At 56.9% G+C, this 23,793-nt stretch overlaps 3 protein-coding genes across 10 annotated transcripts in view; all 3 read right to left on the reverse strand.

Annotated features, from left to right (window-relative positions):
- Positions 1-3,741, reverse strand: part of Pfkfb4 (6-phosphofructo-2-kinase/fructose-2,6-biphosphatase 4) — a 54,760-nt gene extending 51,019 nt beyond the window's left edge. Inside the window, exon 1 of the mRNA XM_013159974.3 lies at positions 3,635-3,741. Coding sequence (XP_013015428.3) covers positions 3,635-3,698 — 64 coding nt within the window. The 5' untranslated portion in view covers positions 3,699-3,741. The remainder of the gene's footprint in view (positions 1-3,634) is intronic.
- A 1,280-nt stretch (positions 3,742-5,021) lies between these two features.
- On the reverse strand, positions 5,022-5,355 carry Ucn2 (urocortin 2). Its single transcript, XM_005008356.1, is given in 2 exon segments — positions 5,022-5,070; positions 5,072-5,355. Coding segments are annotated over 2 exon segments (333 nt in total).
- Positions 5,356-6,904: 1,549 nt separating this feature from the next.
- Positions 6,905-23,793, reverse strand: part of Col7a1 (collagen type VII alpha 1 chain) — a 29,670-nt gene continuing 12,781 nt past the window's right edge. For 6 of the 8 annotated variants that reach the window (XM_023560102.2, XM_023560099.2, XM_023560101.2 and 3 more), the window contains 72 exons: positions 23,615-23,647; positions 23,411-23,464; positions 23,274-23,333; positions 23,152-23,187; positions 22,971-23,051; positions 22,838-22,873; positions 22,616-22,660; positions 22,336-22,407; positions 22,057-22,101; positions 21,837-21,863; positions 21,627-21,656; positions 21,434-21,514; positions 21,327-21,362; positions 21,216-21,251; positions 21,053-21,133; positions 20,791-20,826; positions 20,347-20,409; positions 20,226-20,270; positions 19,413-19,448; positions 19,306-19,341; positions 19,100-19,195; positions 18,981-19,016; positions 18,858-18,893; positions 18,713-18,766; positions 18,386-18,421; positions 18,141-18,263; positions 17,859-18,059; positions 17,734-17,769; positions 17,601-17,654; positions 17,359-17,427; positions 17,244-17,288; positions 17,068-17,130; positions 16,843-16,887; positions 16,473-16,508; positions 16,328-16,363; positions 16,129-16,173; positions 15,932-15,964; positions 15,791-15,853; positions 15,647-15,682; positions 15,484-15,564; positions 15,285-15,353; positions 15,112-15,147; positions 14,997-15,038; positions 14,780-14,824; positions 14,655-14,699; positions 14,050-14,085; positions 13,907-13,966; positions 13,663-13,770; positions 13,432-13,503; positions 13,229-13,264; positions 13,045-13,104; positions 12,891-12,935; positions 12,660-12,695; positions 12,527-12,562; positions 12,386-12,442; positions 12,162-12,233; positions 11,692-11,763; positions 11,434-11,469; positions 11,059-11,139; positions 10,699-10,752; positions 10,571-10,624; positions 10,419-10,481; positions 9,773-9,835; positions 9,554-9,670; positions 9,268-9,345; positions 9,118-9,171; positions 8,916-8,964; positions 8,342-8,374; positions 8,121-8,207; positions 7,821-7,913; positions 7,503-7,700; positions 6,905-7,214 (listed from right to left, as the gene is read on the reverse strand). In XM_023560102.2, the coding sequence (XP_023415870.1) occupies positions 7,198-7,214; positions 7,503-7,700; positions 7,821-7,913; positions 8,121-8,207; positions 8,342-8,374; positions 8,916-8,964; positions 9,118-9,171; positions 9,268-9,345; positions 9,554-9,670; positions 9,773-9,835; positions 10,419-10,481; positions 10,571-10,624; positions 10,699-10,752; positions 11,059-11,139; positions 11,434-11,469; positions 11,692-11,763; positions 12,162-12,233; positions 12,386-12,442; positions 12,527-12,562; positions 12,660-12,695; positions 12,891-12,935; positions 13,045-13,104; positions 13,229-13,264; positions 13,432-13,503; positions 13,663-13,770; positions 13,907-13,966; positions 14,050-14,085; positions 14,655-14,699; positions 14,780-14,824; positions 14,997-15,038; positions 15,112-15,147; positions 15,285-15,353; positions 15,484-15,564; positions 15,647-15,682; positions 15,791-15,853; positions 15,932-15,964; positions 16,129-16,173; positions 16,328-16,363; positions 16,473-16,508; positions 16,843-16,887; positions 17,068-17,130; positions 17,244-17,288; positions 17,359-17,427; positions 17,601-17,654; positions 17,734-17,769; positions 17,859-18,059; positions 18,141-18,263; positions 18,386-18,421; positions 18,713-18,766; positions 18,858-18,893; positions 18,981-19,016; positions 19,100-19,195; positions 19,306-19,341; positions 19,413-19,448; positions 20,226-20,270; positions 20,347-20,409; positions 20,791-20,826; positions 21,053-21,133; positions 21,216-21,251; positions 21,327-21,362; positions 21,434-21,514; positions 21,627-21,656; positions 21,837-21,863; positions 22,057-22,101; positions 22,336-22,407; positions 22,616-22,660; positions 22,838-22,873; positions 22,971-23,051; positions 23,152-23,187; positions 23,274-23,333; positions 23,411-23,464; positions 23,615-23,647 (4,197 nt within the window). In that variant the 3' untranslated portion in view covers positions 6,905-7,197. Of the gene's footprint in view, positions 7,215-7,502; positions 7,701-7,820; positions 7,914-8,120; positions 8,208-8,341; positions 8,375-8,915; positions 8,965-9,117; positions 9,172-9,267; positions 9,346-9,553; positions 9,671-9,772; positions 9,836-10,418; positions 10,482-10,570; positions 10,625-10,698; positions 10,753-11,058; positions 11,140-11,433; positions 11,470-11,691; positions 11,764-12,161; positions 12,234-12,385; positions 12,443-12,526; positions 12,563-12,659; positions 12,696-12,890; positions 12,978-13,044; positions 13,105-13,228; positions 13,265-13,431; positions 13,504-13,662; positions 13,771-13,906; positions 13,967-14,049; positions 14,086-14,654; positions 14,700-14,779; positions 14,825-14,996; positions 15,039-15,111; positions 15,148-15,284; positions 15,354-15,483; positions 15,565-15,646; positions 15,683-15,790; positions 15,854-15,931; positions 15,965-16,128; positions 16,174-16,327; positions 16,364-16,472; positions 16,509-16,842; positions 16,888-17,067; positions 17,131-17,243; positions 17,289-17,358; positions 17,428-17,600; positions 17,655-17,733; positions 17,770-17,858; positions 18,060-18,140; positions 18,264-18,385; positions 18,422-18,712; positions 18,767-18,857; positions 18,894-18,980; positions 19,017-19,099; positions 19,196-19,305; positions 19,342-19,412; positions 19,449-20,225; positions 20,271-20,346; positions 20,410-20,790; positions 20,827-21,052; positions 21,134-21,215; positions 21,252-21,326; positions 21,363-21,433; positions 21,515-21,626; positions 21,657-21,836; positions 21,864-22,056; positions 22,102-22,335; positions 22,408-22,615; positions 22,661-22,837; positions 22,874-22,970; positions 23,052-23,151; positions 23,188-23,273; positions 23,334-23,410; positions 23,465-23,614; positions 23,648-23,793 lie in introns of those variants that run through there. The other 2 variants (XR_010047548.1, XR_010047549.1) reach the window with 2 other exon arrangements.

A 23,793-nucleotide genomic window follows, 5' to 3' on the forward strand; every position in this document is an offset into this window, starting at 1 on the left:
GTGAATAGGTTCCGCCCTAACTGAAGAGGCCCAGGCCTCCGACTACGCATGCCCAGCTCACCTAAGATCCCTTTCTGGGCCAAGCGCAAGCCTGCCCTCAAACTAGGGCGAGAATGAGCGTGCTCATTGCCCAATAAGCGCAAAGCCCGTATTATGCAGGCCCCGCCCCGGATGCAGATACGCAAACCAACTGTGCTTATTTGCATAGCTGTCACCCTAGGCCCCGCCCTGGACGCTGCAGCTTTACTTCCACGGCGCCCGCGGCAGAGCCTGACGTTGGGTGCCTAGCAGGCCAGGGGTTCGTACAGTGTGGCGGGGCTTGCAGAACTCTGCGGACCCCAGTGATCAGGATCAGCCTGGCAGGCCTAGCGGCCCTGTAACTGGCCTGCTGTCCCCGCCGGCTGTCAGTACCGTCGCGCTCCCGCCCCCTACCTCCCGCCTGGTGCTAGGCCCTCTCCTCTTCAGAGTCCCAAGTTTCTGACCTCTTACGGGGGCTACCTGATCAACCACGCCAGAAAAGATCCTTCGTCTGATGGTCAGGGACATAGCGCAAATCTTAGAACTGGTCGTGTGTCTCCAAGCTTTGGCTGCCGGGGAAGCTACACTAAACTGCTGCTACCTGGAGCTATGAGACCTCGAGACCAAGGTGTCTGTGGACTCCCTGACCTCTGACAGTGTATTAATTTCCTTCCCCAAATTTTATTTTTATCAGTTACATTTTTCATCGTGCGTTTATGTATTTTGCATAAGGGAGTAAAGACAGGATTGAACCAAGGGCTTCACACTGAGCCACATCACCAGCGGCCTCCCAACCCAGGTTTTTTGTTTTTTTGTTTTTTTTGAAAGACAAGATCTTGCTACATTGCCCAGGCTGGGCTCAAACTTGCAATCCTCCTGCTTGAATTCAAGCTTATGCTACCAAGCGAAGCTAATTTTTTAAATGAGCCTCTATGCTATCATCAGGAAAATAGGGGCACAGATCATCGGTCTTATAGGATCATGGTATGGACTGAATGTGTCAGTCTCAGAAATTCACTCTTTCTCATTATATTAATCTCCTTCCTGACCTTGACAAAAGGCCAGGAAGAGCTCCAGAAATTCAGAAGTACTTTGCTTACTGTCCTGTGTTTGGCCCCACCAGACCCATGTGGGCTCTTGCCTCAGGTCTGCCAGCTACTTTCTGCTACAGTCCTAGCCAGCTGGGTTTAAGCTGCCTTCTGGAATGTCCCCATCACACCCTAGCAGGTCCTGGCATCCTCAAATTGTCTCTTTCCAAAGTGTACCCAGACAGGAGCGAGCGCCTTGGAAAACAAGGCTGCCCTCATTTGCAGTAGGTGTAGCACTACCGCCAGCCCCTGCCTTGAATCAAGCCTCCAAACGACCCAACACTTCAAACCCTGGCAAGCACCATTGAGATGACAGACATAAGCCAGGTGTGGTGGCACATGACTGTAATCCAGGTTGGGGCAAGACGATTGTCCGTGCTACATAGTTCAAAGCCAGCCTGATCTACAAGACAGGACCTGATCTCAAAACCAAAACAAAACAAAAAGATGACAGACACAAGTGGTTCTCATTTTACAGGAAATAAAGGTTCAGGAGATCCATATGCTAGAAGCCCACCTGGACCCCCTCTAAAAGCAGCTCTAGCTGTTTAGCTCCACAATGCCCTGCCTCATGCAGGTTAAACCATTTCCTTCTTCCTCATTTCCCAACTACAATACCTGCCCCCAAGCCTGTCTCCAGGTCCCTGCGATAACCCAATTGGCCCTGCTTCTCAAAGTCACCATTGTGTTCCTGACACAGTCAGCACTCCTGTTTTCTGGCCACTGCCCAGACATCCTGGGGCCGTCTGTCCAAGCTTCAGAAAACTCATTGCCACAACCTATCCAACGGCTAGCATTTCATGGGGGAAGTTTCCCCCTCTAACATCCCCAGGCACCCAGCCCCTCATCAGACCTGCTTTCCTCTTCCTCAGCCCCTCTTGATGTTAGTCAAGAGCTGAGAGTGAGAGCAGCCAAGAAAGGCAGGAGGTAGGGCTATCTCCACACCAGACAGCCTGAGCCTTGTTCCCAGGAAATGGCACAACTTGGTACCTCCGCCCCTTTCCTAGCTGACCCTGGGCTTGCCCAGACACACCCTTCCAAGTCTATACATCCTGCTGGGAGGACAGAGGTCACCATGAGAAGCCAGGGCCCCTCCCCAAGGCTAGGGTCTACATCTCTGAGCATACTTCCCACCTCCTCTCATGGCCTCACTTCTTAGGTAGGAAACCGAGGCTCTGGATAGAGAGAAAGGTCCAAGGTCACAGAGCCAGCCCACAGTACATGCAGACTCAGCAGAACTGCCAGCCTACAGAACCTCACCCCTATACTTTGAACCATGGCTATGCTTCCCACCTTCACACCCAGGCTCCACTGAAATGCTCTCTTGGCTTTCTGCTCCCCCAGCATCAGTAAATGTCCAATAGAATAATTGGTCGTCATGGTTTTTCCTTCCTCAGGGCATCCCAAAATGTGCCAGCTACCCTGTCCCATGCACTGGAAGTATATGAATATATCAGCTCAGTCTTTCTCTTCCACGAATTTGCCTAGCTTGACCCTGCCTGGCTCCCAGGGCACTCTCTGTACTCACCACTGAACCTCCTCCCAGGGTCCCGGAGTAGAAACAAAGGGGTGGCCCAAGTTTTCAACCCTCAGTTCTCAAGACTCAAACTCTCCCTAATCCCATGTGTGCTGCCCAGTCCATCATTCACAGCATAAGGACTTCAGGGCTGCCACAGAGGTCCATACCCCGTGGCACACAAGCATGCACTGAACACACAGAAGCACACCCAGGAGCAAGCCCTGCACCCAGGCAGCGCTGGGACCAGCAAGCCATGCAGGGCCTGCTACTCTCTGCTGCCCTCTTGTCTTTATTTCTCCATCCTGCAGGTCAGTCACCAAGGGGCAGGGGAAGTTGCCAGGAATCCTAGCTTCCTCTGGCCATTTCCAGGAAGAACTGTCCTCAGTGACTCCCTGGGCCCAGAGCTCAGAGTATGAGGTTCCAACTGTGTGTTTGGTTACAGCCTGTCCCCTTGATCTGCACTTCCTAGTTCCAACCTGACCTAGGGCACACAGTGGGTACTCAAGAGTGGCTCAGGACCAGCCAGTGCACATAGAAGGGGCTCAGAAAAGTTCATGAGCAAGACAGAGTACGCAGAAGGCGTTTAGAGATGCTCGGGATCAGCACAGGGCATACACTGGGTACTTAGAAACACTGGTTTCAGGCTAAGGCTACATGATATGAACAAGTATCCAAACAAGCCTCTGGGCCTCCTCACTCTGGGTGACCCCCTGGGGAGGATCTAGATGAACATAACCCCTTGGAGGTCAGCAAGGGACAGAGTGGGAAGGCCTTGGACAGCTCCAGTGGCTGCCCCTCCCCCTGGGCTGAAGAAAGACTATTTATGGTTTCTCCTTGGCCCAGCCCCCTCTGCCCTGCAAGACAGTGCTCCCCTCCTCTGGGCCACTGACAAACTGATGTCCTCTCAGAGCACCCAACATGCGGAGATGCACCCAACCCTCTCAGTCTCCCTCCCTGCACCCCAGTCTTCCCCCAAACTCCCATCCTCCCCACACTGCCCAGTGCCTACCCTGCCTGCCGCTCCCCGGCCCTGGGTTGGTCAGAGAGCTGCCTCGTAACGTGCCTCTGTCCATCCTGCCACCAAACTGGCCAGGGCCACCGCCCCCTGTGGCTCGGGGAATAGGGTAACCCCGCCTTTGCCTGCCTCAGGCAGACTCTAAAGAAGCAGCTCCGCCTCTTGGCCACCCTAGGCCCGCCTGCCAGGGCCGCTTACTACTGTGAGGTTGACCAGGCAGGCAGCTGCACACAGGCGGGTGGGTATTGCCTCTCTCCAGTCAAAGCTGCCCAGGGGCTTCCCTCATCTCTGGGCGGAGCTTCTACCCTATGTGCAGAGGCAGGCCTGCCCACAAGCCCTGATCAGCTAGCTCCTGCCCGACAATGGTGGGAGGAGGGTGAAACAGTAGCACCTACCCCTAAACTTCTAAGGGGCTGCGTAGGTTAAGAATGTGTGGCGGAGAGGTGGACAGAACACCAAAGTAAATGGACTCAGCCCCATTGTGTACATGATGGAGTAATCTCAGCCACCCTGTCCTCCGATCATTTGACGCTTGTTGAGTGCCGCTGGCAGCTCGTCACACCTTCGTGCACACTATGTGACTTTCTGCATGCAAAGCTTGGTGGCATCACCCTCTTTACACATAAGGAGACTGAGGCTTAGAAAGGTGGCACCTTTGCCCAGGACATTTTAGTGAGGAGAGGACAGAGTTGGGTTGGAGCCCTGGCAAACTGAGCGCCCTCCCCTCAGCCACGTGTGTCAAGGCTGGATGTGCAGAGGTGAGGGTAGTCGGTGGCCAGCAGTTTGTCATGTGCACTTCACTCAGGCTTGGGGGGTGAGCACCCCCTCCCTGCTCATACACACCGCTGACAGGAGCTTGTAATAGGCAGCACGGGCATTCATGACCCAAGGCTGCTGTAGCCAGACTTTCCATGTATGGCTGGCTGGCCATGCCTCAGGGGAACCGTCTATCTGCACAAAGCATGCATATGACCCTCCTGCATTCTCTCTGCAGGACACCCAGGGAACCACACCTTGGGCCTAAAGTGATGGAACACAACTGTGACCAAGTGTGACAGTGTACAGATGTTCAGTGGCTGTGGGCTGCCCCAACACGCAGGGTTCCACATGGCAGGGACCTTATGTGGTACTGTCCAGGCTTGCAGACGTTCCGTAAATCCAGGGAGCCCATAGGCTTAGAGGGTGCCACACGGCAGTGGCCACATAGTGAGGTCTAGCCAACACAGACACACTGCATCTGTGGGTGCTCCAATGAGGGATGACGCTCTGTGGCTCCCGAAACAGTATCTAGGCACACTCTTCCCAGATGTATCCTCGTCCAGCTGTCACCATCCTCTGGACTTTCCCATATGGTGTCGCCCCAGTTTTTATGTCCTCTTCTTCAGCTTCGGCTAACACATGCCAGGATGTGGGCATTGGCAGCAGCCAATGGCAGCCCTGGTCTGGGCCTGGTCCAGTAAGATCTGCAGGAGGCCGATAGGTACGTCCAGTGAGAGGGTGATGCGGGAGCCAAGGCGGGGGTCAGGGCTGGGGTGACCCCAGGCAGAAGACAGGCCTGTGGTTGTAGCAGAGGGACTCACTGAGGCCACAGGATAAGGAGTGGTCTGAGAACGTTCCTGAGGGAAGCTCTGCAAAGCTGGGAAGGGGGTCACTGGTACAACCAGGACCCTGATCAACATCAGGACCATCAGCACCCACGAAGCCTGCCAGGACATTGTGGCATCTGGCTGCAAACACACTCAGAGTGAAGGTTCTGATTAGCTTTATACAGATCTAGCTGGCAAGAGCAGAGAAGACATAGGAAGAGATGGAGAGAGACAGAGAAAGAGATGGGCAGAGTGAGAAAGGGATGGACAGAGAGAAAGGGAGAGATGGACAGAGAGAAGGAGAGGTGGACAGAGGGAGAGATGGACAGAGAGAGGGAGAGATGGACAGAGAGGAAGAGACGGACAGAGAGGGGGAGATGGACAGAGAGAAGGAGAGATGGACAGAGGGAGAAATGGACAGAGAGAGGGAGAGATGGACAGAGAGAAGGAGAGATGGACAGAGGGAGAGATGGACAGAGAGAGGGAGAGATGGACAGAGAGGGAGAGATGGACAGAGAGGGAGAGATGGACAGAGAGAAGGAGAGATGGACAGAGGGAGAGATGGACAGAGAGAGGGAGAGATGGACAGAGAGGGAGAGATGGACAGAGAGGGAGAGATGGACAGAGAGAAGGAGAGATGGACAGAGGGAGAGATGGACAGAGAGAGGGAGAGATGGATAGGAAGAGACGGACAGAGAGGGAGAAATGGACAGAGAGAAGGAGAGATGGACAGAGGGAGAGATGGACAGAGAGGAAGAGATGGACAGAAAGAGAGAGATGGATAAAGAGGGAGAGACGGACAGAGAGAAGGAGAGATGGACAGAGGGAGAGATGGACAGAGAGAGGAAGTGATAGAGAAAAAGAATGAGATGGAGGGAGAGGAGAAGAGATAGAGAGGAAGAAATGGAAAGTGAAAAGAGATGGAGGTAGAAAGAGGAGATAGAGGAAGAAATAGAGATGGAGGGAGTGTGGAAGAGATAAAGGAAGAGATGCAGAAGGAGAGGAAGACATGGAGAGAGGGTGAGATAGAGGGATAGAGGAAGAGGAGGGAGAGAAAGAGAAAGATGCAGGAAGAGAGGAACAGATGGAGGAAGGAAGACACGGAGAGATGTAGGAGAGAGGAAGAGATGGAGAGAGTGCGTGAGAAGACACAGAGCAGAGACAGATGGCTGAGCTGGATGATGACAGCACAAAGTAGGAACACGGAGGAAAGTGAGAAGAAGTACAGAGCAAACAAGAGGGAGAGGGACGCAGCCAGGGAGCGGCCAGCTGAACCGAGAGGCAGAGAAGGAACCCGAGATTGCAGAGCCTCCCGGGTCCACTCACCGCCTGCTGCACTGCTGTCGTCCTCTGGGCTGCTCTGAGGGACGCCGTCCTGTGGCCCAACCCTCTGCTCCTCTTCAGGGCCCCTTCAGCTCCCCCATCCCTGAAGCGGGAGCTGGGGTGTATTTCAGGGCATGAGGCAGACCCCCCCCCGTGACTCAACCCCTCCTGGGAACAGAGAGGGCATGTCTTTCCTCTCCTTCTTAGGGGGACAAGTGGGACACTGAGGGTCACAGGACGATGACCAGGGCTTAGCAGCAGGACTTCTACCCATGCATAGTAATCCTGACCAATCGCCAGAGAAAATGGGTCCCCAGCACAAAGAGTCACACACACAAAACGTGTCACACCAAGAGCCTTTTAAAAACAGCAGCTTTAATGGCCTCCCCAGAATCAGCACCATAGTATCACGGGTTTGGGTCCAGGGACCATCAGACACTAGTCACATCTGCTCACTGCCACCGCTGACCCCACCGTGCATCATTTGCCACAATGGGGGTTTGTGTGTGTCCTTGACCCGCAGGACCCAGTCACTGAAATAACGGACATGACCGCCATGCTCACAGGCACACTGGCTTCGTAGCACCAATGGGAAGACCACACATGGCCCCTTGAGGGGATGCTGAACACCAGCCCAGCACAGTGGCCTTAGCTCCTCGCAGCACCTGGGGAAAGGGGATAAAAACTGCCATTGGTCCTGTGATCCTCTCACCCAGGTCAGCCCAGGAGAGGGGAGCATGGAGGGAGCTGAGCTGGGCAGGGAGGGGCGTCTGGCTCAGAGGGGGCCTGCAGGAGGCTTCACCTATGCATTTCTGGGTACAGTTCTCTGATCTGGGGATCTGTCCCAGGTCCTGCAACTGGAAGTGCTTCTCAGCCAGGATCCTGTCCAAGGCCTCTGCACCCAGGATAGATTTGGGTGCCCAGGCCCTGCTGAGGTGGATGTGGGCCCTTACCTGCTCTGGAGCTTTGGACCACTCGTGGTGGACAGTGGCGCTCACAGGCCTCACGGGTCCCGAAACGGTTGGCATTCCCTCCACAGCCACCATAGACAAAGGGATGACAGGCCTCCTTGCCTCCTGGCACAGCTCGATGGTACCAGCGCAGGGTGTAGGCAGTGCAGGAGCCCTCATCCAGCGGCAGAGAGCAGGGGTCTGGGGCCAATGGTGTCAGGTCAGCAGGGGGTCAGAGTGGGCCTGAGGGCGCTCAGCAGAAGGCCAAGGACAGGGCTCTACCTGGCCCCATCTGAGCTCCTCTGGCCCAGCCCTCCTCACCTTCGCTGTCCCAAGGAAGTTCAGGGTCCTGGTATTCCTCCACTGAATACTCGGAGTATTCGGAGAATTCATCATCTTCAGGGGGTACTTGGTCTGCGGGCAGGGTGGGTGTGCTGTGACAGGGCAGCTGCTGGCCCCAGGACAGGTGGGCAGTGCTGACCCTCCATCCTGTACCTACAGGTACCTGCACTCCTGCCCTGTACGTGGAACTCACGTATTTGGCACATGCCTGGCATGCAAGAGCACCCATGCACATGTACACGCCCCACCCAGACAGGCCCGGGGTCCATCTGTCCTCACCCTCTTCCGTGTGGGAGACCTGCAGCACAGGCACCAGCCGGGGGCTCTTGGGGCCAGCCATGTCTGCAGTGTAACTGGGGAGGGGTCCTGGAGCACAGAGCAGGTAATGACGCCCGGTGACATGCCAGGGTTCTCAGGGACAACCACCCAGCCACACCCTGCCCAGAGGACTCAGGCCATGGCCCGGGGGAAGAAAGTTCTGGGTACAAGAGACTACTCACGGGATCCCGATGCGATAAACTGGCCCTGGCAGGCTGGAGGGGACAGACAAGGGCAGAGGGCGATGGAGGAGAGATTCAGGGACAGAGATGAAGACACCCAGAGAGCACAGCAGGTTGAGAGGGACAGAGGGACAGCAGCAGAGACAGTGACAGAAGCAAAAGGAAGAAGAGAGGGCAGGAGGTGGAAAGAGGCACAGAAGAAGAAAGAGGAAGAAAGGCAGACAGGAACGAGAAGTGGGGACAGCCAGCAAAGGCAGGTGATGCAGATGCAGAGAAACAGGTGAGTACAGACCGTGAGCAAAGTCACAAAGGCTGAGAAACCTCACAGCTCCACCTGTGATGCTGCCAAGGTCATTGTAGCCCCCTCCCCATCAGGGGCAGCGGCCCAGCCCTGCTCCCTCCTCCCCACCATGCGTGGTAGCCTTCCACATCTGCCTGTGTGAGTCCCTCACCAAGGAGGATCTTGTCAACACATCTGTCCTGTGTTTCACGACCCTGCTCCTCCCTAAGCTCTGGGATCAGCTGACCCCTTCCTAGTGGCCCAGATGTCATGGGGAAGACCAGGCCCACTCACCGCAGTGCTGACTCATCTCCTGACGCACAAAGCCCCGAATGTCATCCTCCTAGGACACCAGACCACAGAGACGAGGAAAACCCATAAATCATAGGAGCAATGGGCCCACAGTTCGGGGACTGGGGAGAGACCAGTTCAGTAGGGCCCAAGACACGGGGATCAGGGTGTGCGAGGCAGGGCCCAGCCCCAGGGCTGCACGCACCGTCAATGCAGCTTCTCCCTTCTCACCACGTGGGCCTGGAGGACCAAGCCGCCCCTGTTTGCAACAGATGGGACCAGACCGTGACCTCAGGTCTCAGGGGCACCAGAGTCACCCCAGTCCCTGAGCCCAAGTCCAGGAATCCCCACTCACCTGTTCCCCTCTCTCGCCTGGAGTCCCAGGGGGCCCAGGGGCCCCCACCACACTCTCTCCAGGGGGACCTCGCTCACCCTGTCAGATAGGAGGATATGAGTGAGCAGAGTCAGTCAGCGGTGATCAGAAGATAAGCAAGTTGGGGATCACAGCTTCAGAGACAGGACCAGAAGATTGGAGGATGGGCCGCAGAAACCAGGAGTTGGGAAGGACAGAGGCCAACCCCACACTTCGGGGAGGGGGAGTAACGAAGTCCAAGGTCAGGAGTCAGAGTGGGGACCCTTACCTTCTGGCCCTGAAGTCCTTCAGGGCCTCTAGGACCAACACTGCCAGGAGGGCCTGGGGGACCACTGGAGCCATCATTGCCCCTAGGACCTGGGAAGCCCCCAATTCCTGGGGATCCCTGGGGACAGATATGACAGAGTCCATGAGCAGAGCCCCCAAAGATGAGCCCACTCCCAAAGAATGTGTGTCCGAACTCACCACAGCCTTGACTTCAACTCACCCGCTCTCCCTTCTCACCCTGGTCACCCTTGGGTCCTGATTGCCCATCAAAGCCTCTGTCACCCTGGGGACAGAGGGAGCATGAGAGATGCCCTGCTCCCACCTTCCTAACCTCCAGAACACCTGAGCCAGGGCCCAGAACTTTCTGTGAGGTGAGCATCTGGGGTCTCTGTGATGCCAAGCCCTGAGGCACGTAACCTCCCGCTCATACTTCCAGCCTCTGAAATCTTACAACTGGCCCCCAACTTCCCTCAGTAATCAACTCTCCACAGCCTTCCTTGATGCTAAGCCTTCTTGGCCTTATGGGCTTGTGTATGTGTGCTTTTTCGTTTTTGGTTTTGTTTTTTTTTTTTGTCTTTTTCGGTACCAGGCATCGAACTCACAACTGCCTGTTTGCAAGGCAGGCGCTTATGCCGCTGAGCTAAATTCCCAGCCCCTTTTTCGTTTGTTTTTTGGGAGGCAGGGTCTTCCTATATAGTGTAGGCTGGCCTTGAACTCACAATGACCCTCCTGCAATGACCCACAATGACTCAGCCTCCTGAGTGCTGGGATTACAGTCATGTGCCATCATCCCCGCCTTCATGACCTTATGCTGACCTCTCCTGCCCAGCCTGACCCCCAGTATCACCCCAGTTGAGAGACTGTACCTTAGGACCGATCAGGCCCTCTTTGCCAGGTGCCCCAGACTGGCCTGGCACACCAGGATCCCCCTGGAGAAGAAAAAACGGTGAGGTTGGGCCTGGCTTGCCCATCCTATCCTCGCTGAGGTTGGGGCGGGGGGGGTGTGCCCCAAACTCACAGTCTCTCCTTTTCGTCCTGCCAGCCCTGGGCGGCCTGGGAGACCAGCTTCCCCCTGCAGGCATCGGAAGGAGGGGTCAGCCTTAGGTCCCAGCTCCACGCTCCCCCACAGCTGTGTCACCTCTGTACCTTGTCTCCCTTCTCTCCGTCAAGACCACAGGCTCCCTTCACCCCTCGTTCACCCTGAGAGAGAAAAACAGCAACAAAGTGACTTTCAGACCCTTCCTGCTAAGAGCCCTGGACCCTAGAACTAGTTCTGTCAATCAGCTGCAGATGCTCATAGCGCCCTCTGGGGATTCCAGTTCAAGGCCCCATCCCGCACCCTTCCAGTCCAGAACCAAAAAAAAAAACTAAAGCTGTTCTCCCTTCCCACCTTGATGCCCCCGGGGCTGGAGATTCAGCTCAGCAGCATAAGTGCCTGCCTGATCCCCAGGACAGATAAAAAGGTAAAAGACAAAAAAAAAAAAAAAAAAAAAAAGCAAATCCCACCTTGATGCCCCGGGGACCCATGAAGCCAACATCTCCCTTGTCTCCTTGGGAACCAGGCGCTCCATCTTTTCCTGGGGGTCCCTGGAGGGCGGTCAATATGAGGTCAACAGAAATCAGTGAGGGATCAAGGGACCAGCCTGGGCTGCAGAGAGGGGATACCACGGGGTGATATAGGAAGGGCAAGGTTTGCCACGGGAACAAGGGTCACCATGGGTGTGGTCAGGACCCCTACAGGGTCGCTGTGGAGGTGGAGGACCCTGGGCAACAGGAGCCCACCACAAGATACTAGATTCCTAACAAAGTCAGAGGCTACACGGGTGGGACCTCCGAGGGGGAGGGGAAGGGGCCCCTGTGGGACAGAAGATGGCATCTTACCGGGTCACCAGCAGTTCCTGGAGCACCAGGCTCACCCTGTGGGCACAGAGACTGGGGTGAGCCCTTCAGGATGACTGTGTCCCAGGCTGACTGAGCTCACGAGAAGCAGCCTGGTAATCCGGGCTGGCACCCAGTCTGCACACAGGTCCTCTGCAGGCCCCTGTACACCAGGAGCAGGGGACCCGGGAACCCTCCCATACTCAGGGACAGCCAGGGCAGATGTGTGTGACGCATGGCTGGGGCTGGGGCAGGGCTTGCCTTGGGTCCCATGAGTCCACGAACTCCCACTGACCCAGCCACGCCCCTCTCACCAGGTTCTCCCTTGGCACCCTGTAGGAGCAACCAGGGGAGGGCCAGAGTCAGGACCGGGCAGAGGCTCCAAGGGTGACTGGCATTCACTCACAGGGCACAGCTCCTCCATCCCCACCCATGCTCCAGCAGGGTGAAGCTGGTGCTGGGGTGCCCAGAGTAACTCACTGCTCACCCTGGCACCCTGTGTTAGGGCCCCTCCCACCTACTCTGGGCCCCTAACCCCATTTGGAGCACCCCCAACAGCCAAGGAGCCACAGTCCATGGAGTTCCCTTCCTGTCTTACTGGAGGACCTCACTGGCATCCCCACTCTCTCAGCCCCAGAAACCCCTCCCCATGGGCCTCCAAGACAGGTCCTCCTGCCGGCACCTCCTACCCACCCAGACTGGCTTCGGAATCCCCTCTCTCCTCCCTGTACCTTGTCACCAGGGTTCCCACTGTCTCCCCGAGGTCCTTGGTCACCATCTAGGCCTCGAGGCCCTCGTTCACCCTGGAGCAGCGATCAGAGGTCAGAGTCAAGTGCTAGAAGACCCTCATGTTCCAGGGAGGTGAGAGTCTTGAGCTCTCAGGGCCTCTGGCCAAGCTCCCAGGAACCCTCCCACACCTCAGGGACCCAGGCTACACATGAGCCAGAACCCTCACCATGTCCCCCTTAGCACCTCGCGGTCCTGGAGGCCCCTCAATCACAGCTGAGTCACCCTGAAGAGGTAGGGAGCAGTCAGAGGAGCAATGAGCAACGAGCAACGCGGTGCCCTGCTCCTGCCTACTCATGCCCACACATACCTTGTCACCCTTTGGGCCTGCAGTTCCAGCGTCACCCTATTGAGCAGAGGAATGTTGAGTCCTGTCCAAGCGAGAGATCCCCGGTGCTGAAGGCCCATCCCCACTCCCACTCATGCCTTCCCCACATGCTTACCTTTTGCCCCTGGTCCCCCCGGCTTCCTGGGGGCCCCTGTATGAGAGAAAATGACTGAGCAATCTCGGGGCAACTGTGAGGAGTAACTCAAGCGGCAGGAGAAGACAAAGCAAGAAGGAGGGGAGCCAAGGGAAACAGGAAGGGGCAAGGGGCTGGGGCAGAACGTGGTGTCCTAAGGACACAGGGCACACAGGCAGGGCCGTCACCAGCATGTTCCCCAAAGTGACCTACCATGAGTCCTCGGGGTCCCTCCTGGCCGGGGTGGCCATCTTCCCCCTGTGTGGTTACATGAGGTCCACTGACTCAGAGGCTGGAAATCTGAGGTAAGACCTGTGAGGAAGGAACCGAGGCCACAGCTCCCTGGCCTAGGAGCAGCCATACATACCCGGACACCTGGCTCTCCACGCTCTCCTCGAGGCCCGGGCAGCCCTATCCCAGGGTCTCCCTGGAGATCAGCAAGGAATCAGGGATCAATGAGGGGAATTAGAGAGGAAAAGAATGTTATGGGAGGCCGGGGGAGGGTGGAGGGGTGACAGGGCACAGAAGAAAGCCAGGAGCACGGCACCAACCTTGTCTCCTTTGAGTCCAGAGGCTCCAGGCGCTCCCTGCGGGTCAGAGTGAGGTGAGAATCCTGTAGTCCTTAAAACGCGCGTACGTACACATGCACACACACGTGCACGTGTGCACACACAGAGTCTAGCAGTGGGGCCTAGTCCGTCACACATCCTCCCACACATGGAGAGACTTGGAACATGGGATCACTTCTACTCACCGGTAACCCTGGCAGTCCGGGTGGCCCCAAGGGGCCTGGGGCACCTTCTCTGCCTGGGAGTCCTGCCAAACCCTACAGGAAAATGAGTCGAGAGTGACTTGGAACCTGCTTTTCTTTCCCCCAAGATTAGGAGCCTCCACAGTAAGACCTACGTTCCCACCTCCTCGCCCACTATCAGATTCAGAGATCTTAAAGTCACAAAATCCCCACAAGTTGCTTCTGCCCCCTTACCCGCTCTCCACCAGGACCTGGCTGGCCTATCTCTCCTCGAGGGCCTGTCTGGCCAGGGAGCCCAACAATTCCAGGAGCACCAGGAGAGCCAGGGGGGCCTGGGTCTCCCTGAAACAGAGAAGGCAAAAGGAGAAGAGGTCACTGTGGGATCCCTTCCCAAGATTAGCGCCAGAATTCCCTCTTCTCTCACCGCCAAGAGCCACCCCAGTGCTGCCCCAGGGCTGGTGATGGGGTGTTGACTTACCTTTATTCCTGGAGGACCAGTTAGCCCAGGGGGGCCTTGGACCCCAACTCCTGGATCACCCTTTGAAGGAAAGAGGAGTTATACAAGGTTTAGAGAGTCTCAGGACCATAATCCCCAACAGAGATGCTTCCAGGTAAATATACCTTGTAACCTTTCAGTCCAGGAGCCCCTTTTTGACCCTAAGAAAAAAGAAAGAAAGAAGAAAATAAACCGCATTTGAAAAGGTAGAAATTGGAACACTAGGCCTAGCCTTGGCCCATGAATATTCCCAGGGAAACTCAAATGTGATCATGAACCCCAGAAACTCAGACATGTGACCAAGGACAAGCCTGTGGGAGCTCAGATGAGACCCTGAGCTTGTGAGGGCACTGGCTGAGGGAAGCTCAGACAGGACCACATATCTGTGAGCAGCCAGGCATGGGAATGGGGACCTGGGAGCTCAGATGGGAAGTGCCAGGTTTGGCCACACATGATTTTAGACAAATGGAGCAGGAGCCAAGAAAACTTATAAACATTTGACCAAGGAGAGACCGGGGAGAACAAACAGGAACACACAAGTGTGGGCTCACAGGCAGGGAGGAACGAGAAGATAGGCATAGAGAAGCCAGGCTGGGGTCCCAGGCCCCTCGGAAAGTGGAAGTCAAGAGAGTGTGACCCTCATGTGGTCCCAAGCACCCCAAGAATGACCTCTCCCTCCATGGTCACACTCCTCAAGCCAAGCGTGGACACACCCAGACCCCAGACTCACATCTTCCCCAGGGTCTCCAGGCTCGCCTGCACGACCAGCTTCACCCTGCCCGGAAAGGATAGTGAGGGGCACTGGCCTTTCCCCCATCTACCCAACACTCAGGCCAGGGAACCAGGCCCACTCACCTTCTCGCCCCGTGGCCCTGGAAGTCCTCGGTCACCTTTGGGCCCCTGTAGCCACAAGGGTCAGGAGGCAACACAGGCATCACACAGAGAGATGATACTTCAGGAGGGTGGCATGAGCCCAGGGGTCAAATGTGGGACATACTACAGGTGTCAAGAGTCATAAGGGTTGGTAAATCATGAGCCAAAGGTCTCCTGCCATTGGAGGTATCACACTCACCGGCTCTCGCACCAGGTCTCCAGCAAGGTCTCCTGGGGCTCCCTGATGAGGGAGAGGGGATCTTGAGGTTCTCCGCCCCACCTCCAGCCCTGCTTCTGGGCTCCCACTCACTCACCTTCTCTCCCTTTGCTCCAGGAGGCCCGACCATCACCTACAGGGAATGCTGAGTGACCCTCGGCCACCTCTCCTCCCTGCTCCCACCCGGCCACCTCAGGTAGGATTCAAAAACAGAGGCTTGGGGTGCAACAGAGGAGCTGCTGGAGCAAGCAAAGCAGTATCAAAGGTCACCTGTCCAGGGGGCCCCATCGGTCCAGCCTCTCCCTTAGGTCCAACAGGGCCAGGCAGGCCTGGTAACCCCTGCAGCAGAGCAATGTGAAGAAGTCAGAGCCTGCACCCCACCCTGTCTCTGGTGCCCCACTCCTCATATCCAGGCATACACCTAGGAACAGAACTCCACGACAAGCCCAGCTCCCCCCACAACACGGACCGGAGCACCAGGGCCTCCTCTGTCTCCATCCTTCCCATTGGCACCGTCACGACCTGGGGCTCCTGGCTTCCCAGTTTCCCCCTGCAAGAGAAGAGCTCAGGCAGGACCCACTAGCTAACCCTTGACCCTTGGAACCCAGCCAGCCCCGACCTCCAGGACTCACCACTTGTCCAGGCAAACCTGGTGCCCCCTGCGGACCCTGAGGGAGAATGGATATGAGTGACACAGAGAAAGGAGCATAGGACACAGGAGGACAGGCCACCCTGGGGTAGAGTCAGGTGCCTCTGCAGCAGCCACGGTGACTCACCACAAGGCCGGAGGAGCCAGGAGGGCCAGGAAGTCCCACAGGTCCCACAGGTCCAGGCAGGCCCTGGAGGAAAAACACAGTCAGGGCAGCACCCACCCCGCCATCTCCCTGTGAGCCTCCATGGTGAGCTGGGCCACTCACCCGTCCCGGGGGTCCTGTCTCTCCAGGCTCTCCCTGCAAAGGACCCAGAGACCTCAGCAGCAGAGCTAACATAGGAGGGCTCCTGGTTCTTAGCTCCACTGCAGGCAATGACCATCCAGAAAGTTGGCAGGCACTGCTCTGGGTGTGAGCAGGACTGACTCCCTCCTCCATCCACGTACCCCACAGGCCTGACTCACCTTCGGGCCAGAAGGTCCCTGGGGTCCCACGGGGCCAGTGAGACCCTAGAGAAAAGTGTCAAGGCAGGGACAGGGGTCAGCATGGTCTGTGTGGGCTCAGAGATTCACAGAAACAAGGCCCAGCTCATTGGCAGTGACCAATGCCTGTCCTACCACCTCCCAATATACCCCCACCAGGCAGTGCTCTCCTGTTACTTACTGGGGCACCAGGTGGTCCAGGGTCTCCGTGGCCACCCTGTTAGGGAAAGTCTGATGAAGGCAGCCAGCCCCACTCTACCATAAAATGACCAAGTCCTGCTCATGGGAGTAGGGCGAGAGCCAAAGTGAGGATTCCCAGTACTCACCACTGGGCCTGGGGCTCCCCTGGGGCCCTGCAAACCCTGCATAGGGAAGGAGCTGATGAGCCTCCATCCGGGCCTCATTCAGGCTGCTCCCACCTTCTGGAGCCCACATCCACAATCCCATCTCCTAGATCCCCATTGCCATGTACCACACCCCTCAAGGCTAGCACATACAGGTCCACACACACACACACACACACACACACACACACACACACCATACCACAGACAGCAAGCCTCTCACAGGCACCACCAACCTGTGCTCAAAGGCACAGCCCTGCCCCTCTCACTAGGAACACACACACGCACACCTGTACAGAAACACACACAGCAGAGGCCCCAGGGCTGGGCTGGCCACTCCTGCCTCACTCACCTGCTTCCCTTCATGCCCAGCCACACCGCGCTCTCCTGGCAGACCCTGGAAAGAACGAGTCTAAGGCTGCACTGGCCTTGTGCCCAATGCTAGCTTCTCCTCCCCGCCAGACAGCTGGACAGAGGCCAGACAGTCCAGGGCAGCGCCAACTCCAGCCCCACACATAGGACAAACACGTGAGACCCACGTCCCTGCACACACGAGGCCCACGGGACAAGGACTCACCGGGCTGCCATCAAGACCTCTCTGTCCAGGCTCTCCCCTGTCTCCCTTGATGCCTGGCACACCCTGCAAGCAGCCATTCTGAGTCTCCAACCCTTGCCGTATTTCCACAGACAGGCATACACCACCCCTGGCATGCTCCATACAGGAGGGGACCATGGTGGGGTAGGAGGCCTCACCCTGTCTCCTTTCAGACCTTGGTCACCATCTCTGCCTGGCTCCCCCTGTAGAGCAAGATGCTGGGTCAGGCCAGGGTCTCATGGTGGGGGAACCCCCAGGCTGATCTACACTGACCTTAGCACCCTTGAATCCAGGAGGTCCTTGTTCTCTAGTAAGTCCAGCACCTGGTTCATCAGTGGCCACCTACAAGCACAAGTCCAGGAGGAGAGGTGAGTCTGTTACAGATATCAAAGGGGTCACCCGAGCTCACAGGATCACAGAAAGCTATGAGGTCAGAGATAACACAGGTGGTTTCCGGGTCATTATTCACAGTAATCACAGCAGTTACAGTTACAGGGTAGGGCTGGGGTGATCACCTTGGGGCCAGGAGGGCCAGGGGGTCCAGGGAGGCCAGGAAGGCCATCTCTGCCCTGCAGAAAAGAAGAAAAGGATGTAGCTACACAACGCAGCCTCCAAGCAGCCTCGCCCTGTGCCGTCCACTCAGCTTACTTGTTCTCCGCGTTCTCCTTTCTCACCCCGCTCTCCCTGAAATGCAAACAGGGACCTGTGTCCACAGGGATCCCAAGCTCCCCTGACCCCACTTCCCTGGCCCACCTGGCTAGTCCCAGGCTCACCCTCTCTCCTGGCCGCCCTGCCTCTCCCACAGCTCCAGCCTGGCCTGGGAGTCCAGGAATGCCAGGCTTTCCAGGCTCCCCAGCAAGGCCAGGAGGTCCAGGGGGCCCTCTCTCTGCAAGGGCTAAACCAGGTGGCCCCTGGGGCCCAGGGTCTCCACGATCTCCTTTAAGTCCACGTTCTCCAGGAAAGCCAATGGGACCCTAGGAGAGCAGAGGAGTGAATGCTGGGAGCTGGGAGCATGTGCCCTCCAAGGCCATGCCCACATCACAGCCACCTCTCACCTCTTTGCCTGGGGGACCTTGCTGGCCTGGGTCCCCCTTGGAGCCTCGACACCGATCTGGCATAGGCAGCAGGCTGCCAGAGCTCTCATCCCAGGTCTCCACAATCTCCCTCAGGACAGAGGTCTAAGGTACAGTAAGGAGTCAGAAGACAGATACCAAAGCTGCCACACCCACCCCCAAGCCCATGGGTACTGTTTGCCCCCAGGGTTCCCCTATCTGCTCCCACCCAGCCCTGAATGACCTACTTTGATGCCAACAGTTTCCAGTATCCGGTCCACATTCTAGAGACAAAAGCCTAGTCAGGGAGTACCCACAGAAGAGAAGCCTCTGCCTCCTGGCCCACCTAACCCCAGAAAAATACCCCTATTCCCTCTTGCCCATGCCTCTTTAGCCTTCTGTTGAGGCCTGGCTAGAGGCCACCAGGATTCCCTCCTTGGCATGTCCCATTGTCCCCATTCCCTTGAGTGTAGGCTGCAAGAACCCCAGTGTGGCAGGGGAAGGAGAAGCGGTGGACAGGGGGTTCTCCACAGGTGTGCAAACAACTGCAAGGGCCAGGTCTGAGGTCAGCTCACCGCCGGGTTCACACTCCCAGGTTCTCCTCTGGGACCACGCTCTCCAGGGAGGCCCTGGAGAGATCAACAGACAGGCTTCTAGGATCCATCTTGGGAGGTGCGTATGCATATGTGGGTGCTATGGATAAGAAAGGTGGGGCCTTACCTGTTGCCCTTTAGATCCAGTCTCCCCACGGTCACCCTGAGAACAAAGAATGATGAGGTAGAGAAAATGTCTTTTGACCCTGGCCAGCCCCATGGATGACCCCTACACAGCACACGCACTAACCTTGGGGCCCACGCTTCCTGGGACACCAGGAAAACCCTGAAATATGATAGGGCACAAAAGGGTCACAGAGGATCACGAAAACATCACAACCAAGTCCCAGAACTGCCCTGGACACTCACCTGGCCAGGAAGGCCAACCTGCCCTGGAAGACCTGGAGGGCCCTGGGGGCCAGGGCCCCCAGGAGCTCCACGCTCACCCTTGGGGCCATCATGACCCTGTAGAGGATGCAGCCAGTATCAGCACTCTGATGCCCCAGAAAAGAGTATCACCATATCTCACAAGGTCAGGGTCAGGGCTCAGAGGATAAGGGAGACTCAGCACTCACTTCTCTCCCGGGAGCACCTGACTCTCCCTTCTCTCCCTAAGGAAGAGAAAAGTTTTTCAGACATTGTCCAAACCAAGAGTAGAGCAGGCCCAGGAGAGGGGCTTTACCTTCCTCCCGGCTTCTCCAGGGTCACCAGGTTGTCCCTGGGGGCAGAAGACCCATATTAGCAAACAGTCACTAGTGCCTGGCTTCAAGAAACCATCTCAGCATATTTCAGATGACCATGACCAAATGTCTGTGCCTGACTATGGCTCTGCTGGTCTCAGAGTGTGGTGTGTGCCCAACTGAGGGCACTGCTGCCTACCCCATGGCATGCCCAGATGGTGAGCCTCTCACCTCTGCATGGCCTGCACATGTCCCCCACGTCGTGTCTGGGATGAGGGTGCCCGTGTGTTAGGAGGTGTTTTATATATGTGCCCCGCAGTCTGAGTGCCTTAGAAGGTGACTGCAGCTTAGTATGAATACATGTCTTGACCCATGACTGCACATAGGCAAGGGCTTCCACATGTACACCCAGGTCGCGGGTGCCTTGGCATCTGTCTGCAGATCTCACATGCTGCATTGGGAATGGTGACTGCTGATAAAAATGCACGTCGGCATGTCCCTAAGTGTGTCACAGGGCACTGCCATGGATGTGTGTCTCATTGTATCTCAACACATGCAGTCCTGGGTCCAAGTTTTAGCACACACCTGTGGGAGGTGTTGCCAGACACAGCCCTATCTGTCTGTCCCTCCCCACCTGTACTTGTGTGCATGCTCATGGGTTATCTCAGCCTGGGTCAGCCCCTTCAGGCACAAGGTCACAGCCATGTGTGTCTGCACAGCTGCCCGTGTGCACACTGGGACGTGCGGTTGGGTGTGCAGTGCTTTATGTGCTATCTGTGCCTGGACTGTGTGTGCCACGGCTGCCCTGAACTTACATTCTTCCCATTCAGGCCAGGCTTGCCATCCTCGCCCGGCTTTCCCTGCAGGAACAGGACATCAGTCAGGTGTCACCATTCAGCAGAAGGTAGGAAGGGGACAGAGGGCAGCAGGACTCACCGGTGCTCCAGGGGGGCCAGAGGGGCCAGGGAGCCCGTGCTCTCCTCGGAGGCCTGGAAGCCCCTGGAAGAAGTCTTGGCTAGGATTGAGAGGGCCTCACAGACATCTCTCCAGAACACCCCATGGGCTGGGAGGACCACCCCAACAACTCTCCATTGTAGAGACCCCCCCCAGGATTGGGAGATCCCATTTCGATTCCCTGAGGCACAGATACATGGGTTAGGGGATCCCCTGCTGAGACTCCCAAGGGACAAACCTCCCAAACTTGGGAGCTTCTTATGAACCCTAGGACAAAGAACTTTAGAAAGGGAAACTATACTAAAACCAGCTAGCCTGGAGCTGAGGCCTCTCCCAAACTCAGAGCACTACAAATTGGGGACTGTCACGGGTGCTGTGACCATGAGGACCCCTCAGCCACCTCCATCCAGGGTTCCCCTCACTTACGTCTCTCCCTGGCTCCCCGGCTTTGCCAATAGCACCCTGAGGAAAGAGTCAAAGTCAGGATCAAGGGGTCCAGGGCTCGACTGCTGGCACTGGTTCATGGGACCCAAGACCAACAGTGCCAGCAGTATGTCCCACCCAGGCCAGGTTCTGGAGACGGACTGCACATCTGTCCTGGAGCTCAGAATTGAGATGAGGCTAGGACCCTAAGTCGGCCTCTGAGGGCTACAGGGAAGTGATCAAAAAGCAGCTGACTACAACTCACTGGCTCCCCAGGAGGTCCAGGTGTGCCTGGTTTGCCATCCAGCCCACTCCGGCCATCCAGCCCAGTAGGGCCCCGGTCACCCTGAGGAAAGCAGAGAAGCAAGAGGCCTTGAAGACAGAGCTGGGTCTGGGAGCCAAGCCCACCTCCTGAAATTCCATCTCACCTTTTCTCCCGCTGGGCCTCGGACACCTGGGTCCCCCTGGAAGGAAGAGGGTCAGACAAGAGGTGAGAGCAAGGTGGGGACTTAGGCTGAGGGGTGGGGGGCAGCACTCACCTGCAGGCCTGGGGGCCCTCGAAGCCCATCAATGCCCTGAGGAAGAGGAGGCAGGGTCAGAGCAGGTTTTCCCAGGCCCGCCTACCCCAAGGGGCTAACCAACTCACCCTCTCCCCAGAGGCTCCAGGAGGGCCAGGGTCACCCTTGGGTCCTCGAGGACCCTCCTGGCCACGCTCGCCAGGTTCTCCCTATGGCAGAGACAGGCAGGCTAAGAAAACAATTCTCAAGCTACAAGCATGCTAGTAAGAGGATGCTGGGTCCTTCCTAGCCCAGAACTCATCCTGCCCTAGGTCCCAGTACCTTCTCTCTGACGCCAAGCGCTGCCTCCACCTGTGGGGTAGTGAGTCAGAGAACAATGCTTCAGTGACGAACACGGATTGGTGAGGGGACATAGGGCCCCTCTTGTAGTGAGGGACTACAAGAATTACCGAAGGTGTAGTGGGGCCACAGGTATAGGTGTCAAGAGGCAGGTGAAGGGGATGCCTAGACCAGACCCATGTCAATGCTTACCAGTGGTCCAGGGAGTCCCGGTGGGCCCTGGGAAAGACAATGACCACAGTCTGCAGGAGCCCTGAAGTCCAGTTTGCCTCAGGCTCAGCTCTGTCCCTAAAGCCCACACAGCACCCCAATGCCACCCCCCAGAAGGCCTAGGATGGCCCGTCGTGCAAATACTGAGCAGCAGTGGCACTAGGGGAATCTTCCTACTCAAGCCCAGGCCAGCCCCACTCACCGGCTCCCCACGGTCACCCTTAGGTCCCACCGGTCCAGGGATGCCCTGCAAAAAGCCAGGGGCCAGGGTCACTCAAGGTAGGGAATAGGTGGGGGATCTTTAGAAGCACATAGGGACTCATGGGGTCCTGGTGACCTTTGTGGTTAAAGAGTCACAGGAAGGGGGAATTGTGAGGGCCAACGCTGCAGGATTGGGGTAGCAAGGCAGGGCTTGGAATTAGATGGTTGGGGGGTTGGTGTTAGTGGGGTTTGGGAGTAAAGAACCAAGGTTGGGACTCACATTTCGCCCATCCTCTCCAGGGTCTCCGGGGTCTCCCTTCTCACCCACAGGCCCTGGGGCTCCAGGTACCCCCTAAGAACAGCCAGTCTGAAAAGATCCTGCGAGCATTCTGTGGCTTTCTCATGAACACCTATCTACACTGCCCTATGCTTGACCCCAATCCACACCTTGGTTACCCATCATCCCACACCTCCCTGCAGGGTCTCCCCAACCTCTTCCACACTTCTTTCACCCCATGCCCAGTTTTCCCATCACCTCCCTTCTTCCTGCCCACACTCACCCGAAGGCCACGCTCTCCCGATTTCCCAGGCAAACCTGGGTCACCCTGGTGATAGAAGCAGGTGAGTTAGGAACTAACTCCCTCAGGGGTTGGGGACAGAGGGTCTGGGAATGAGCTGGACAGAAGGCGGAAGACAGCCTGGATGCCATGGTGGGGTCCCAGACCACAGGCATCACAATTTAGGGGTACAGGGTCAGAAACCACAGTGGGGAAAAGTCTTACCGGGGGACCCTCGTCACCTTTCTCTCCAACTTGACCCTGTGAGATGTGAGATTCAGCCTTGGTCCCAAGACCCCCCAGAGATGCTACCAACACCCCCTGCTCCACTGTTTCCCATGACTCCCCCAACTCTTACATCACGTCCTTGAGGGCCAACAGGTCCAGAAGGGCCAGGCCGCCCTGGCTCTCCTTTTTCTCCAGGATGCCCTGAGTCACCCTATGGGGGAGACGAGAATGAGGCGACATGGAATACATGCAGCCTTTGAAAGGCAGGGATCCCTGAAACCTTGAGGTCACCCTAGGTCATGGATACTTACTGGGGGTCCTGGTCTGCCAGTGAAGCCAATGGGACCCTGAAGTGGTGAGGAGGAGAACAGGACTTAGTCACAGCTTCTAGATACCATTTCTTGTCACGATGCCCACCCTCACATCTACTCACTTGGTCTCCAGGGTCTCCCTTGGGGCCAGGATCTCCAGGAACAGCCAACCCAGGTGGGCCCTGTGGGAAGAAAGACGGGAAGTCAGGGGGAATATCCTTCATAGGTCCAACCCCCGAAAGACCTTCCCTTCACTCACTGGCCCTCCTTTGACTCCTGCAGCTCCTCTGGGCCCAGGGGGCCCCACATCTCCCTGGAGGTGACAAAAACCATCAGTGCTGGTACCCAGCTCCAGGTACAACTCCAAGCCAGAAATCATGCTGCAATCCCAGGACACTCAGGTAGGCCCATCAACAGCCTTATTGCCTGGACCTCAACCGGCAGCAACCTCTCAGCCCCGTACCTTCTCTCCTTTGGCTCCAGCACCAGTAGGTGTCTGAAAACAAACAGGACAGATCCATTTTGGCCCCATCTGGGGATCAGAGGACCAAGGCTTGACTGGGACAGTTGTTATACAAAGCTAGAAGTCACAGAGCTCAGGCCCCAGCTCAGCCACTGGGATGGCCACTGAGGTATTATTAG

This window comes from Cavia porcellus, unplaced genomic scaffold, assembly GCF_034190915.1.
Source record: "Cavia porcellus strain 051 isolate PalLab524CR breed Dunkin Hartley unplaced genomic scaffold, mCavPor4.1 scaffold_5, whole genome shotgun sequence".
NCBI lineage: Eukaryota > Metazoa > Chordata > Mammalia > Rodentia > Caviidae > Cavia > Cavia porcellus.